At 44.8% G+C, this 16,657-nt stretch overlaps 1 protein-coding gene across 2 annotated transcripts; it reads left to right on the top strand.

The window, feature by feature from the left end:
* Window positions 1-722: 722 nt before the first annotated feature.
* LYSMD2 (LysM domain containing 2) lies at window positions 723-14,958 on the top strand. 2 transcript variants are annotated; one of them, XM_037395241.1, is made up of 3 exons: window positions 723-1,104; window positions 6,266-6,603; window positions 13,304-14,958. In XM_037395241.1, exons 1-3 carry the CDS (start codon window positions 907-909, stop codon window positions 13,353-13,355), a joined length of 588 nt encoding a protein of 195 aa, XP_037251138.1. In that variant the 5' UTR covers window positions 723-906; the 3' UTR covers window positions 13,356-14,958. The 2 variants fall into 2 exon arrangements, with proteins under 2 accessions (XP_037251138.1, XP_037251139.1); XM_037395242.1 differs by lacking the exon at window positions 6,266-6,603 and having other exon boundaries at window positions 765-1,104.
* The last annotated feature ends 1,699 nt before the right edge of the window (window positions 14,959-16,657 follow it).

Here is a 16,657-nt window from a genome sequence, read left to right as displayed (position 1 = left end):
GCCACCTAGAGCAGGTTGCTTCTTGGTATTTTGGTACATACTGTGCCGGTACAGGACGCATGCATGTGCACCACTCACAGTTACCACACAGTTTTTGTTTGAAAGCTCCAGTTCAGTCATCATGGATCCGTTGCCAAAGCAAGCCTGGACACAGGTTCCTTGGCAAAGTACTCACATAAAAATAGTTACTGTATTTGCTTTACAAGAACATGAATATTTTAAATTTTTCCTCAAACTAATTTCGCCACCTGTTACTGTTCTAATAACACTGGTGTAATTACACTGCTTTTGTATTTGTGCACTTATGCCCAAAGTTGTTCTTTTTTTACATTCTTTTTCACACTCCTTGCTGCCCGGTTCCAGCGATCAGCTGCGCGCTGCCGGGACGCCGACCAGCAGCCAGCAGGCCCCATGCTCGCTCCGCCGGAGCCGCTGGAGGAGCCGTGGCTGTTCCCGCTACAGCGACACAGGCTCCGGGACCCCGCACAAAGGGACGGGTGGCCGGGCCTTGCCGAGCGCCGGTAAGTCCCCACGGCCAGCCGACTCCCCCCGGCAGCCAGGGCCCGGGGCCCCGCCACCGCCACGGCGAAAGAACAGTCACGGGCGGAAAGGGAGAACGGCAGCGCCTCACCATTTCTCCCAGGAAAACGCCGCCCCACTCCCTGCCCGGCCCGCCACCCTGCCATTCGCCCTGCCCCCGCGCATGCGGCCTCCCCCGCTGCCGCCGGCGGCGCATGCGCGGCGGGCCTGCCCCAGCCGGGCCGAGCCGGGCCCAGCCGAGCCGGGGCCTCCGCTGCTGCCGCGGCCGCCGGGCGGGCAGTGCCTGAGGGGGCGGGGAGCCATGCCCGGAGCGGCGGCGGCCGCGGAGCCGGCACGAAGCCGCGGTCGCTGAGGCGCGGCGGGAGCATGGCCGAGTCCCTGCGGGAGGAGCCGCCGGGCGGGCCGGAGTCGGAGGCCGAGCTGTCGCAGCGGCTGGCCCGCACCAAGGCCCGCTCGTACGGCAGCACGGCCAGCGTGGCGGCGCCGCTGGCCGAGCGCTACGTGGAGCACCGGCTCAGCGCCGGGGACACGCTGCAGGGCATCGCCCTCAAGTACGGCGTCACGGTAAGGCGAGCGCCGGCGGGACGGCCTGCCGGCCGGGCAGAACTCAGATCGCGGATGCGGGGCCGGCGGCGGCGCCCGGCTCCCGGGAGGGCGGTGCGCGGTTGTCAGGCCCGGAAAGTAACGGGGCCCAAGGGGGAGCGGCGCGGGAGTGGGAAGCAGCCGGGAGGCCGCAGCGCCGAGCTGTCCCGTAAGCGTTGCCTGCCCGCAGCGGGCTCACGGGCTCGGTTCGGCCCGCGGACACGGTGCGAGTGTTGGTTTCAGCGCCGGAGCTGGTGTCACCTGCCCGCACGCCGCCCGGCCCAGTCCCCAGCAGGGCACCGGGCTTCACCGGCACCGGGCTGAAGCAGGCGGGTGCTGGGCAGGCCAGGCCGCCGTGGGGAAAGGGGGTGCCCTGCCGCCCACCCAGTAAACCTCTGCACCCCTGATAGTTCTCCGCTACCCTCGCTTCAGATTACAAAACACTCCAACGTAACTAAACTTATCCTGAAGAGAGTAATTATTTCGAGGTTTGCACACAGGCTGTGACAAGAACAAATAATTCATTCTAGGACCTTCAGCACTAGGAATCCTTCTGTTGTCATCTACCAGCCTAGAATTGATTTACCACTGATTTGAAAGCATTGCTGCTTTTCTCTTCCTTTTCCTTCTGTGGATAACGTTCACAGTCACAAGCCTTTGAAGTTCAAAGGCATAAGCCAGCCTAAGACACGCAGAGTCCGACCAGGAGTACCAGCAGGCCCTAACCCTGCCATTCCCTGCAGAGCAGCGCTCACCTGCCCTGCCTTCATTCCAGCTTATTTGGAGCCCAGTGGGCTACCAACTGACATGCCTGTGTGCAGTTTCAGTAGTCCCACATGCAAAACTGCTTGGCGCCAAGCAGCTGATGGGCAGTCAGTGTCACTTCCACACCTGCTGGGAAGAGCACCTTCCAGTTGGGCTCTTTCTAGAAGATGTACAGTGCAGTCCCAACTTAATAGGTTCTGTGTGGAATTGGTTTCTTTTCCTTCTCTCGTTCTGAAAGATCTGCCAAAGCCTTCCAGCAACTTCAACAGCATTCAGCCTTTGTTGTGAGAAGGGTTAAAAATCTGTTTCTCTTCCCTTAAAAAAGATTAAGCCACTTTTGACCAAATCTTGTTGGCAACAGAGTTAATGGCATTTTGGATTTACACTGGTCCTCATTAAAACAAAGTTTTGCACGCTACAGGAGCAAAGCAAAGTGGTCTGAGCTGCTCATTTGATTTGTTTGAATCTTTAATTTTGGCAGTATTTCCCATAATAGATAAAAGTCTCAGGTCTAAATGATGTAGCTATATTGTTCTTCATTCAGAAGTGTATTTGCTCACTGCAGTAAGTGAAAAATATAAACATATTCCTAAAATAGTAGTCTTCTAGAAAAGAGGCATTTCTAAACACTTTACAACTCCCTTTCAGCTAAATGAAGCTATGGATCAAACCTGTACAGTCTGAAAAAAAGGTTTAACTTACAAACCGTAAACTTTGTTCATAGTCTGAGTTGAAGCTTTTGCTGTGCTAATGATGCATTTAAAGTATATAAATGCTGGTTTTTTTAAACAAATAATTTATTTAATGTTGCTAGTATTCTGCTTAAGAAACTGGAGCTGCATCGTTATAGGCTTCAGTTGAGAAAGGGACATTTTGTGTCAGTTTAAACTAAGAGCAATGCCAAGTTAGCCAAAGTCAGCCATTGTGTTTCTGCTTTGTTGGGTTTTGGCCCAGAATAAGGAATATATGCAAACATGTTTACTTTTAGCAAAATGAGGAATCTTATGCGTTCACACAATGACAAGGAGGGACTTCCTCTAAAGAGTATTTGCTTCCTGCATCTCCTGTACTTGGCTAGAAGTGAGAGTTGCTGTGATGGGAACATCAGCATTATCTTTGGCTGCCATTACCTTCAGTATTACTGTTTTCCCAAGTTTCCCCCCTTGGGTTTCCTCACTGGGAGTTACTTTGTAGCAGGAGACCTCCAGTCCAGTGCCTGCCTTGGCCTGAGGTAGCATGGGCAGTTTAAGGGGGGATGAAAATACGATGTTGAGGGAGAGAGATCTGTGTCCTTTGTTTGGCCCTCATCCGCTGCCCTTCACCCCTCTCCCCAGATGCTGTCTGTTAATCTTGTATGGCTTGCATTCATTAGACCTTCCTTTGAACACTGTTGAGTAAATTAACACTGGGACTTAATGTTTAGTGCTGTATATATGGTTCAGCTGGAGTTCTGTTTTCCATCATACAAAGGTATCTGTTTAGAAGAGAGAAGGAAGAGGACTATTATCAGTAGAAGCTGGTTTGGTGGATTAGTTCAGCACCAGTTTATGCATTAGTGCAGCTTCACTTAAAGTATTAACAGGAAAGGCTTTAGCACACGCTTTCACTGTTAGAGGTCTGAGCTAACAAATCATTCAAGTTCTCCTAGCACTAAAAAAAACCCTATTAAGTCCTGCACTCCACACACCTATGAATGTATAGTGTCATTAAGTTGTAGGAGGAGTATATACTGCATATATCAAGTAACCTGCTCAAGCCTGAGGTGGTTCTTTTTAGAACTAAACATTTCCCATTTCATTGTTACTCAGTGCAAAGATACACAGCCTCCCAGATGCCACAAGATTGTATTTGAAAGGTATTTTAGGAAGAAATAGCTGGAGGTAGAGTTACAATGAAGTAGGATGGAGAATAGCAGTACAGTGCATTATTTATCAGCTATTGAAGCATCACCTTCCAACTATCCTGTAGCAGAGATCTGTTTTCAGCTTTTGTATTGTATTTTTAGAGAAGAGCTCCAGCTGGCAATTTAAACTTTTTTATATCCATCAAAACAGACAACTTTTAGACATTTTAACAATTGACATTTACACTAGCATCCGATGGCCATTATAGGTTTCGTTAAGTCAAGTGAACCTTCCTTTATGCCTTTCAGATGGTACTCATCTTGGGAGAGAATTTACACCCTATACTGTGTAAGGCTAACTAAAAATAGTTTCCAGGCTTCAGGAGCTGGAAGAGTAGTGAGCTTCTCTTATTTGTAGTAACTTACTGTCTGACACTGGATGTTAGTTACTTAGGTTTTGAAAGGGGTTTTTAAATCTAATAATTTCATCTTTTTAGCCATCTGCATCAACAGGTTAGCATTGTCTTTAAGAGTACCATTTTGTATATTTAATGGGTAGAAATAGCTTACTGCTGAACTTAACTGCACTGTTTTTACTACTCTCCCATACACCTAGCCTTTCTAGAGAGAATCTCCTATTTATTTTTAGGGAGAACGATTTCATCAGGCTTCCAGGACCCAAGTAAATGCACCTGTACATGACACCAGATCTATAATGCCCCTACAGCAGATACTCTCACTACACAGTACAGGTGTAGCTTACATGCAATAGTTTATTCCAGTTCTGCAAGTGGCCACGCAGTCTTGCATCTGCAGAGAGGAAAGACTAACATCTCCACTGCTTTCCCTTGGTTTTAGACAGCTTCCCCTCCTAGCATGTTCAGTGTAAGAAACACACAGGCATGTTAACCCAGTTACCTGTTAACAACGGTCTTTTCTTTTGTAGTTGGGAAGGACTCCAAGTAGTGGCAAAGTTTAGAAGAGTTTAAGAGTGACAAGGATAAGATGGTAGAGCAATTTTTTCATTATCTGACCACTGAACTCAAGATACTTCGGACTTTGAAGTACTGAGTGGCTAGTGCTTCAAGCACTCAGCTTTTTCTGGGCTATTGTACTAGCAGTAAGACTGCTATTATTACAAGACTTAGAGCCTTTATTCTTACTCAGTTTAGCTCCATTTAGTTTAATAAAACTGAATAACACCTCTAATGCAGGCAAGAGGTATTTTCAGTTCTCTTTATACTTGTTTTCAAGCAGGTTTTGCTTAGAGTGCATTTATCACTGCAGTATTGCAGTGATTAGGGATTTCTGCTTATTGCAATCCCCAAGGAACTAGAATGATCGTTTTTCTTTCACTTAAGATTTTTCCTAATGAAGTCGTGAGGTTATAACTAAAGCTTGAAGTCACATAATCATGGATACCGATTTCTATGCGTTTTTTAAAAGCTAGCAGTTGAGAAATACAAAGCTAGTTTATTTGTTGTTGACTTGGAAGGGAAATCATGGTAAGAAGTTAAACAACATTCTTAGTAGCAAGGGTAATATAAAGAAAACAGGAGGTTTTCTTTACCTGTAAAGCAATGGAATTTATAATGGATTCTCAGGTTAAATATAGAACAAGTAGTGTGTTATGTATTAGTACACTGAGAAAGAAGATATCTTCTTGCTTCTGTCAGTAGATTGTACTGATGAATAGGTTGTCAGTAGTACTTTGGGTAAAAGTTCCATAAAAAGTAGTAGTACTTTGGGTAAAAGTTGCGTAAAAAGTATTTCCGCCGTTATGTGGTCACCTTACCATGCATTATTACATACATGAGGTTGCTGTTGAACATGCTGTAGGTCCAGTTTACTGGACAAATGCAGCCACTAGTTGATGTATCTGCATTACAAAGTGGTTAAGAGTCCCCCCCCTTCTGTTTACTGCCTGATTTCTCACTCAAAATCAGAACTTCACCTGAAGTCTGAAGTTGTTTCATCAGCTGGGGGAAAGTACTATGGAGGAGGCATATACTGCTCTTCCAAGACTTGGGGTGCTCACTGTTCGTAACTAACATGTGCTAGCTAGAATGCTCAAGGTAACTTTATCATTTATCACCCCTTGTTTGTATTATGCATGCTTTTTACCAGAGTTCACCTGCAGCAGCTGCTAGCAGTTCTGAGTCTTACTCCAAAGCAAATTCAAATCAGCAGCACTTTTGCAATACTTTTTGTTCTTTGGCAAGTTGTTCATGTGAGCCTGTATAGAGATTGGAAGACTGTTCAAGAAGAGCATCTTTAGGTAGCGCGAGACTTTGGAAAGACCAATATTTTGGAGTCAAGTATACATAAAAGGAAGAACCTAGGGTGTTAACAAGGCTAAGACAGAACATACATTCTGAAATCACTCTGAATGCAAAAAAATCCTTTCCTGAAGTCATTGCTGCTGTAAAGAAAGTATAGATTTATTGTAACTAAAAGTTACTGTACTACTTCAGAAAGTTAGTACTTTATACTTTGCCAAAACCTAATAACTTACCTTTTTCCTGTCTTTTTCAGATGGAACAAATAAAGAGGGCAAATAAACTGTTCACTAATGACTGTATATTTCTGAGGAAAACCCTGAGTATTCCTGTTATATCAGAGAAACCATTACTGTTCAATGGACTTAATTCACTGGAGTCTCCTGAGAATGAAACTGTTGACAGCTCCCCTTCTTGTGATGAAGGACTAGTGACAGTTCAGGAAGAAAGTAGTTCTTCTCCCAGTCCTCAAGAGCCTGACAATCAGCCCACTGCACCAGAAGAACTATCTGCCAAAGATTTCCTACAGAGATTGGACTTGCAGATTAAGTTATCCAAACAAGCAGCCAGGAAACTAAAAGATGACAATGTCAGGTAAATGCCGCTTTTAGAATTAAGCATCTTAATCTCATCTTGAAGGGTTTTTAGTCTAAGCTGAACCCACTTTGTGAGCTCCCTCAGACAGCATCTATAGTTTCAATTTGTCAACAGTAAGTGTATGCTATTATCATGCACCAGATACATTCAGAGCACACCATCAGCAGATGCCTTGATACAGCAGTTATAAAGGCTGCCTCACAACACATTGTTTATAGAACAGCAATAATCTGTGAGAGCTAGAAGCCCAACATTCTGCGAGATGTCTTGCTGTGTAAATGGGCGTAGTTTTCAGTAGAGTCCTAAGTCAAAGTCTATGTGGAAACTAATTGCATTTTTCTTCTGTCCCAAATTGCCTCATAATTGTGTAAATATTCTTCATGTTGCCGTTTCAGTTATCTCCTTTCCCTATGCAGTCCCTTTGTGGGTCCACCTATGTAGACTTCTCTATCTTTTCTTCAGTATTCGTTGTGCATCCAGGAGTTCCCACACACTTTTCTCATAAAAAAAGCAGTACCCTTTGACTTCTCAGCCACAGTGACGATCCCCTCACATGTGTGTGCACCCTGTAGAGAGTACAGAAAGACTTAGAGCAAGAATGGACTTGAGTAGCATTTGTTTTCCTGTGTCCTTGGGAGAAGCTTCCTCATCTTGTTCACAAGCAGTCTCTTAGGCTGACTGTTTGGCCTGTTCATTCTCTGCAGAAATTGCCTTGGTGGGTGATGCCAAGGTGGCCTTTCTCATGACAGTAAAAGGTGCGACTGCAGGGGACTGGCATTGTTCCTCTTGGCAGAGAGCTGGAGGGAGGTTATGCCTGCAGATATGTACTTTGCTTTTGCAAATCTGTTTAATGCAAAACTTCTTCCATTGTCCTGGTTCATTTCACATATTCTTGATTTTGAGTGCAAGCAACATACTTTTCATGTTAAGAAGAAAGTAACCTTTCAGGACCAAAGCATTTATTAAGCATCATTTCTGTAAGAAGTTAGGGATTATTTCAGCAACTTAAAAACTTTGTTCAATAGACAAAAATTGGAGAGGGAGTGTATTGCATTTAGCAATTGGACAAGCCTCGTTTGGAGAAATATCCCCTAAGACATCTTAATTCATTACCTATTGCACTCCATATTCAACTCTCTGTTGCCAAGGTTTAGAGTTACAGTCTCAGGAAGGCTGGAATGGTTTCACATCTTGTTAACACACTTGTCAGTTACTTTCTTTTGAATTGACTGCATGAAAGAGGAAAAATAGCTGTTGGAATTCAGACTCTTCTCTATTCAAACTCAATTCACGTGTGTTGTTACATTTACAACAGTGTAGAGGATCTATTTAAATGGGCCGCTGTGACTCTCAGATCATTAAACATACCTATCTAACAGATTAGATTAGTTGTTGACCCAGCAGTTAAGCTGGGTGGCAGGAAACCCCAGTCCCTGCCAGAGGAAGGCAATTATTTTAACATCCCTTCAACAAAATAACATGCTAATTTACAAAAGGAAATTCACATGGACCTTGCTGCACCATGACCAGAGCCAATACAGCAAGAGTGACACCACACAAGTAGTAAACTGCTACTACCAATATCCATTTCCTATATTAAGTTACAACTTGGGAAACTAGGGCCTGCTACCAGATTTCCTTCCAAAGAATAATGGATAGAGGAAGATAAGTTCCTTTACCACATCCTGTTTGGATTTAGCAGGTAATTTTGTTAATTATGCATAGAGCACAGATTTTTATTTGTCATGATGCTACAGGAGGCATGAAGTACAGAGCTGCAGGCTGTCTGCTGAGCAGGGTGTTACCTAAAGCTTCTCAAGTGAAAAAGCTTCCTGTATGTCTGATGAAGTCCTCATCACATCACCTTCCACCCCATCACCTCTGGCTTTCAGTCATGGCTCCCAAAAGCCATCCTTGCCTGATCTTTTCCAGCTGTGTTCACCTCTTTACAGCGGGCAGGAAGTGCCAAAGAACCAGTGAACGCTTACTCCATGCAGAGCAGAAGTAGAGAGAGGCAGCTGCCGAAAGCCCTGGGGATAACTTCTCAGCTGTGTACCATCAATGGCATTTCTGGGCCCAGACAGGAAGGTGGCTACATGCCTTCCTTGGCTCCAGCAGCTCCCCAGGAGGCACCTATTCTCCCTCCTGCCTGTACCTTGTCCCATGCTTGGAGCAGGCAGCTGTGAAAATTGGACAGCCATCATGATAGTAAACCAGCTTCACAAGTATGCAAATTCTCAGTTCTTAGCAAAAGCCATTTAGGAAATTGAGTGCTGTTTCCAGCTACTCTGGCCTTCTGTATTCAGATTGCCTTCTCAAGGCCTGTTTAGAACGTGATATGCACCAGCACTGCGGTAAGAGAGTAAGAAAGAGCACCAGGAGTTAGATCTGCCACCACCAAAAGGAACATTGGAACTAAAAGAACTGCAGGCAGAAGCAGATCTGTCAGTTCCAAAACCTGAAGAGTCATAGCTTCACCATACTTGTGAGCTTGATTTGACAGATGGAGAGAATCACGACATCTCTTAAATTGCTCTTTACTTTGGTGTCCCTTAAAGTTGGCAAGAACACATGCACATACATGCACTGATTCTGATCAAACTGTACAGGCATTTTCATAGTCAGAAACAGGCTTGTGCTACAAAGACAGCTTATGGTGAATTACATTGTTTAATCGTAACTCTTGAGGTCGCCCTTTTAAGTGCTCTCAAAAGGAATGAAGTATATTAATCTCTAAAGTCAGCTTCTTCCCAGCTAAAGCCTCTTGCTTTTAGGTAGAAAAATTATACACGAAAAAGGACACATAGGTGCACTTTTAGACCAGCTATTGAAGTTTAATACCCGTGCAATTAGATGAGCATTAAAGATTCTGTGATGTGATCTACTCACTTTGTACCACTCTTAGAGTTTAAGCGTATGGCTAGATCTGCCTGTAATACTACTTTTACTAGAGAGTTTCATTGAGCAAGAGATCACTGGTTAATGAATCCCCCATTCAGCTACATTTACCCAAGATGTAGCTCAAGGCATTAAGACCTGTTTGTTCTGAGCAATATTTTTAGTAGACCAAAAGAAATGCAAAAGGATAACATGGTGGTTTGTAGCATATGTTACCAACACATAGATTTGCATATTAGGGAAGAATGCCCATTATTAGTTTATACACACATGCAAGAAAAGCAACTTGTAATAGTTTAAGAAAATAAGGTAGTGCTTCATATTGCCCAGAATGCTGTTATGCATGTTTCAGGATGCTGAAACTGAAATTATGTTCAGTGATGCTTTTTCTGTCAGCTAGTTGAACACCAGAGGTCTAATGCAAGCTCTTTACAGAGTCCTTAAGATTTTAGGGTGGTACTGTGGTAGACTGGAATGCTAAGGCCGTATACTGAGCTTCTGGGACAGGTCATATCTTTCTGCATTTGCCTTGTGGTGTCTCATCTTGAAAACCTTGTAATTGAATAGAGCCACTCTAATCACTATTGGTTGTATGAGCCAGTATAACTGGTGTGCAGCACAGGAGCAGAACCATATATTGTCATCTGCTCAGTTGCCTCGACCTGAACCTATGAAAAGGCAGGGTGTTGAACCATTTGAAACTGATAACTAATTGAGTTAATTTGCCCAATAATTTTTCACCATCATTGGCTATCAGCTAAGAAAACAGATACCTCAATAAAGGAGGCTGCCTGTGGAGGAGAATCTTTTTGGGCTTCCAAAAGTGATTAACTCACAAACTCAGATTGCTGCCTTGTTTAATAGTGGATTCTAGAAGCATCCAAGCATTGGATTAGAGTTTACATGTTCACACTTAGGTGCACTTGGTCTTACAGAGGTGGTTATTAGCATTTTTATTGTAGCCTGATGCATAGAATAGCTTGCAGTAGATGTCTTCCAGCTCCTGTAACCTACTGGGCAAAGCTGCAACAGCAAACAGGAAGAGACAGCACTACAAAGCATTGTAATGCTGTGCTGTTCCTTTCCCTTTGCCTGAAGGAGAATGTTGTAGTGACTTACCACTTTGCTATTTTAAGCATCTTAAAAGTGAAGAAAATCGTTTGGTCATTAAACATGCACAAACTGCCATGTTTGCGCTTGTGGGCCATGGGCTGGAGCTACTACTATGTAATTTCATTTCACATAAAGCTTGGCTTGTTTGTAGGCCATTGGAACAGACTTGTACTTGCTATGTACGCTTCTGAAGTTCTACAATAGTAATATTACCTGGCCATTACGTTGGCTGGGAGTACTGTGTTGTAGACCTCATCATGTAGCCTAGTCCTGCAGCCTGGGCCAGAAGGTTAGAAGCTGTTCTTGCCAACCCTTACTGCCAGTTACAGCATGCCCGAGCCTTGGTCAGAAATTTATTTTGAGCATTATAAGCAGTCACTGCTTTGCTTAGGTTCAAGCAGAACGACTACTGCCTGGTTCTCATGTCCTGGCCGTGTACACAAACCCTGCAAAGCTAGCTGGAACCCAAGGGCCAGTCTTGTGCCCTCTACAAGACAGCTTGTCAAGTCAGACCCCATAGCCCAGGTGTGTATTTCACGTGGGAAGCGAAGACAAAACAGCCTCGACTGGCCGTTTTGTTATTTTGATGTCTGAAGACCTGCTAACATCACTATTTCAACCCTTCAGTTCTCTGTATTCATCCCTACTCTCCACCATAATCAACTGCAGCTAATTTTGGTCCAGTGTTTGGCTGTTGCTGTGTCATGATGGATGTTATTCCTATATTAAGGCTTTCAGGAAGAACAACAGAAAGGCCAATTCTGGCAGCCTCTGATTAGAGGGAAGGTCTTTCAGCTGTAACCCTGCCACATTTTACTCTCCTAAAAGGGGAAATAACAAAACTAAGTAGTACAATGTAATTTTCAGCGTACAGCATAGAAAGTGAGTTTCACCCTTACTGGGCAGCCTAGGGGCTGAAATAACAGTTACCCTACATCCTCACAAACTAGCAGGAGATTGCATTTTGCAGCTATGTTCTGAGCATGTGGGTAGAAACCCATTGCCCCAGAAGAGCTTCAGAATACACTTCTGGAAATAATTAGCTTCAGCCAAGTAGTTGTGGTTGAATTTTACAGTCCTGCAGTCCAATCTTACAAGCTTGGTATGTTGATAGGTTTCACTTCTGAAAAACGTTTTAAATTGTATTGTCTTGAGACAATTTATAGATCAAAAGTGCTTTGGTGTTTATTCAGCTAAAAAGGAATTGCTTGCTTCCTTACTTTACTGTCATGCTAAGGTATTATGAACAGCATCTGCAAATTGTAGTATTCCATGGCAGTTTTGAATGCAGAATTGATGATACAAGATACTACTTAAATATACACAGATCATCGGTATCTTAAAGAGTCGTGCTTGATACTGGGTCTGTAGTGTCACTAAAAAATCTGTTCTCACTACTACTGTAACCACACATCCTGCAGTAATTACCACGTTCATCCAAAAGCTTTTTCTTTGGGTTTGTTTTTTTTTTTGAGGTTTCATTTTTTGACAAGACTGTTTCAAGGCAAAAGAAATACCAAGTCTTTGGCTTAAGATGATAATTTTGCTGGACTACCCAACAGGGAAGGGCTGGGAAGATGAGTGCAAGTTACTCAGCAGCTTGATTAGTTTGTAGGGTTCCTTCCTCTGATTCTGTTCAGGGGAGGATAAATGAAATTTAAATTGTAGAAAAATGATCATCTTTAGTAGTTCACAGGGAAATGTCTGCATCATTACAGTCTGGAATATACAGGTTTTGCTTTATACCATTACTGGACTGTTTGAATAACCTTACCTTTGTATGGAGGCATGTACAGTATTAAAAGTAACTGGAAATTCTTTGAAGCTCACGGAGTAGCAACTGCTAAGTCTTTCTGTTCTCACCAAAACACTAAAATTGGCAGCAGCTTTAAGAATAGGCTCTCAAGAACATAATTTTGAAGTACAATAGTAGAAAACAATGCGGGATGCCACACTGCAATAGGTTTACATAACCACCTTTTTCTAAAGGCTATATTGTCAAGTAAACAGTAGACAGATACTTTCCCTCAGATTTTCTGAATAGCAACACTACTTTGGTTTATCCAGTCATTACATTAACAGTAGCACTTGGGAGCAACTGTTTTCTCCTAAGAAAATCTAAGAGGTCAGTCTCGATATTGATTGATACATAGGAAATAACATGTCGAGGAGCCCACTCAAGGAATATCCTTGCAGCATCAAGACACAGATCCAGCTAGAACTATGATGGACTGCTCCTGTTCTTGCTTCATTTGGTCCATCTGTATCCCCTGCCAATCAAAAGGCTGAAAGAAACCTAAAAGTAAGCTTGCTTTTAAAAAAAAAAGAAATTGAAAGCAACAGTACTGGAACTCCAGCATGCCCTCCACTTGTTTATCCTTTACGATATTTCTTACTGATTTGGCACTTAAGTGTCAAGAATAATTCATTAAACTCTAGATAACGTTCTAATGTTGTTGAACTTACACAGCTTTGTTTTCAGCATTCTGTTCTTGAAACAACATAATTGAGAACTCCAGAGATCATACTGAACAGTAGTATACTGCAAGTAATATTCCTGTTAGGCAATGCCAGTCTTAACCGGTTTTCATAATGGATCAAAATAGATATCTTCGTTTGCATTACAGTTTTGCTGTTGAGACATGATATGCTCCTGATCTGATGATTATGATCATTTTCTTTCTAGAGAGGAGGAGGATGAGGAAGGTCCCTATGCAACTTCTTCATATCACCAGTAGAAGACAAATGTGATGGCCTGGAAACTTTCCATGAAATCAGTTCTTAAAGAACTAAACGGTCAATAGTTCAAAACCCAAGTCTTTTGGACTCATCGTCTTGATATACTTAAAACAAGTCATGAATGGGTAATTGCACTGAAATTACGACCTCTTCTGCCTTCCATAGGTTAATGTCCTTTATGCTATATCAACAAAGGGTTTAAGCCTTCCAAAACTAGCAATGGCCTTTATACCCCTTCTGTGCAAACTGTAGCATGGTAGCAATGATGTATCCTTGAGGTCACCTTTATGCAGGATGTTGATCTTTAGTAAAGATTTTGTAAATACTTGTTAAAGTGAAATTTGTTTTAAGTATTTAAAAATATTAAAGTTTGCTTGTAAATGACAAACTACGAAAATAATAGGAATTTAATTATTCTGCAAACACATGCAAGTTTGCTGTGGAAGTTTTGTCTACTTCAGGGCTGCAGAACTTGCCTTGGAACTCTGTGTGTGTGTCTGTGTGTGGTTATGGTGTATTCCTAGAAAGGGGAATTCAGCTTGTTTTGATTAGTTAAAGCCTTTATGGTTAAACAACTGTTTGCATATTGGATTTCTGCTAATAAAAGGGAAGAGTTACAGCAAGAGATTTTTCTTTGTGAGATATGACATTGAAATATCAGATGTGTGTTCTTGTGTGCAGTTATATTTTGTGTGGTTTTAATTTAATAAATACAAAAATACCAATGTGTCTGTTCATAGTGAAGTCAGCTTGGTTCTAGTCTGGTTTCTGTGAAGAATGGTTTGTATAGTTACATGAGCTATTAGATGCTAATTTCAGGGCAAGTTATGTCCTTCACCCTATAGCTCACCCTCCTGAATGGGACCTGTAAGATCTAGTTGTGCAGTCAAGAAAACTGCATTAAGGTCAATAAGAGCCATACAGGTAAGCCTTCGCTGCTCTGAGAAGAAATGCTGGTATTCAAGTCTGCAGTGGACCTCATCTGAAGCTCAGGAAGGCAGAGTGCAGATGGCATTCACCCTTTGCCCTGGCGTTAATCTGTTAGCAACTTCTTGTTACGCATCCTGCAAATTTTCCTCAAGTACTGAATAGGCTTCACAAAACTCTTTTCAGTAAAGAACTGCTAGATCCCCACTGTGATAAATGCTGATTCCTATCTTTCAGCTCATTTATACAGCTTATTGCTTCCTCCAAGCAAAGACTTTCTGCAGTATGTTAAGATGAAAGCTGTATGGAAAGTTACTAAAAACTAGAAGTAAAAATTCTAAGCTAGGCAAGAATGGGTATTTCCCTAGAGCTTGCAGGAGCTCACACCCAGCAGGCTTATTCAAATCATCTCTACCTCTGGTCCTAAAAAGGAGGTCTGTGGTGGCGCACAAATTAACAAGAACAGGGAAAGCTTAGAGCATGTAAAAGGAAGTCAGAGTGCAGATGGCATTCACCCTTTGCTTTTTCTTGAAGAAACTGGTGAATTAGTTTTAGCTCTTGTGTCTTTCTTAAACTGGGTTTTGTATCTATTCCTTACAAAACAGTAATTTCTATTGTCAGTTAATTTCAGTAAGACATTACCAGAGCGAGAATAAAGTACTTTTCCAAAGGCAACCCAGCTTCAAGCCCAGTTATATTTTATAATTCTACAGAAAAATTTAATCCTTTTCTACCAAAGACCTGCTACTGTACCAGCCTCACCTACCCAGCACGCCCAGGACCGGGGCTGCCTTGCTGAGTGGGCCAGAAGCACAGCTTTCCTCACATGGCGGGCATGGGGCTGACCGAGCCCCTGGCACCTCGTTCCATCCTTCCCGAGGGCACTGATGTGCTCGTGGGCTGGTGGGCCTTCAGGACAAGTGATGGAAGATCAGTCACACCACTTACACCCGTTTTTCCTGACGTGAGAAAGCCATACAGAAGCGCAGGTGGAGAAGCAGCTATGCCGGCCTGAACATGGCAGAGACGAAGGCAGACCCGTGACCGCACAGTCCTCTCCTCAGGTGGCGGCAGCCACACCAGCACCTCTCAGGCCTGCAGCACCCCAGTCAGCCCATGGCACCTCTCCTTGCCGGAGCCCCCAGCCCCAGCACCTAGCATGGCACCTGTTGCAAAACCACGACCGTAACCCAGCAGACACCCCTAACCTGTTCGTTCTGCACAGGCATCTTCCCAGAGGGAGGGTGTCAGGGCTGCCATTCACCACACAGAGGCTGCCTGCAAGAGGCCCTACCTTGCCCACCGCAGGTCTCCGCTCCTCGCCCGCTGCGCAGACACATCATGGCGCCCCAGGGGCTCGGTGCCAGGCCAGAGCAGGCCGAGGCTTCGCTTCCACTCCATCTCCTTCAGCTCTTCCAGGCCTGTTCCGCACAGCCCGCGGCAGCCTCCACCCAGCCTGGGGCAGGGAAGGTGCCCTTCATGGTGCAGGGCCTCCCAGCCGGCCCTGACAAGCCCTCGGGGGACAGCTGGGCCCTGATGTGCCCTGAGGGGGCAGCTGGGCCCTGACAAGCCCTCGGGGGGGCAGCTGGGCCCTGATGTGCCCTGAGGGGACAGCTGGGCCCTGACAAGCCCTCGGGGGGCAGCTGGGCCCTGACAAGCCCTCGGGGGACAGCTGGGCCCTGATGTGCCCTGAGGGGGCAGCTGGGCCCTGACAAGCCCTCGGGGGGGGGGGGGGGGGGGGGGGGGGGGGGGAGGGGCAGCTGGGCCCTGATGTGCCCTGAGGGGACAGCTGGGCCCTGACAAGCCCTCGGGGGGGGGGGGGTGGTAGCTGGGCCCTGACAAGTCCTGAGGGGACAGCTGGGCCCTGGTGAGACCTCAGGGGTGGGCCCCAGGGGGCAGCTGGGCCCTGCTGAGCCCCCCTGAGGGGCAGCAGCAGGCACCCCTGCCTTTTGCCTCAGCTCTCATTACATGGGCTTCCCTTTGCCCTGGCAGCCCAGTTCCAACGCAGGCGAAAATTTAAATTTCACTGTGTTTGTTTAATGCCCATTCCTGGTTTTCAGGTAGGTAGATGTGGTGTTTCATAATCCTTATGGCAAATCCAGGGACTGAATACCCTTTTTTTTTTTAAGGTATGGGTAAAATACTTTGAGAAATTGCTTTACTATGGCTCTGGAAGTTTCTCAGCCTCCTTCGCTGGCCAGCGGTGCCGCCCTGCCCCATGGCACAGGGTGTTGGGTCACACGTGCCCCCCAGCCAGGCACCCCATGGCCCCGCATCTGCAAAGCCCAGGGGGGGCTGGGCAGGTGGGAGGAAACGGTGCCTGGAAATACTCTGTGATATATTCGGAGTAATTCAAGATGGAGTTCTCCTACCC

This window comes from Falco rusticolus, chromosome 7, assembly GCF_015220075.1.
Source record: "Falco rusticolus isolate bFalRus1 chromosome 7, bFalRus1.pri, whole genome shotgun sequence".
NCBI lineage: Eukaryota > Metazoa > Chordata > Aves > Falconiformes > Falconidae > Falco > Falco rusticolus.
The sequence above is the reverse complement of the archived record's forward strand: the minus strand, read 5'-3'. Positions and strand labels throughout refer to the sequence as shown.

Coding starts and splice junctions, on each gene's coding strand:
- LYSMD2 (XM_037395241.1), top strand. CDS start 907: ATGGCCGAGTCCCTGCGGGAGGAGCCGCCGGGCGGGCCGGAGTCGGAG. Junction 1,105..6,265: donor CCCTCAAGTACGGCGTCACG/GTAAGGCGAGCG, acceptor TGTCTTTTTCAG/ATGGAACAAATAAAGAGGGC. Junction 6,604..13,303: donor CTAAAAGATGACAATGTCAG/GTAAATGCCGCT, acceptor TTTTCTTTCTAG/AGAGGAGGAGGATGAGGAAG.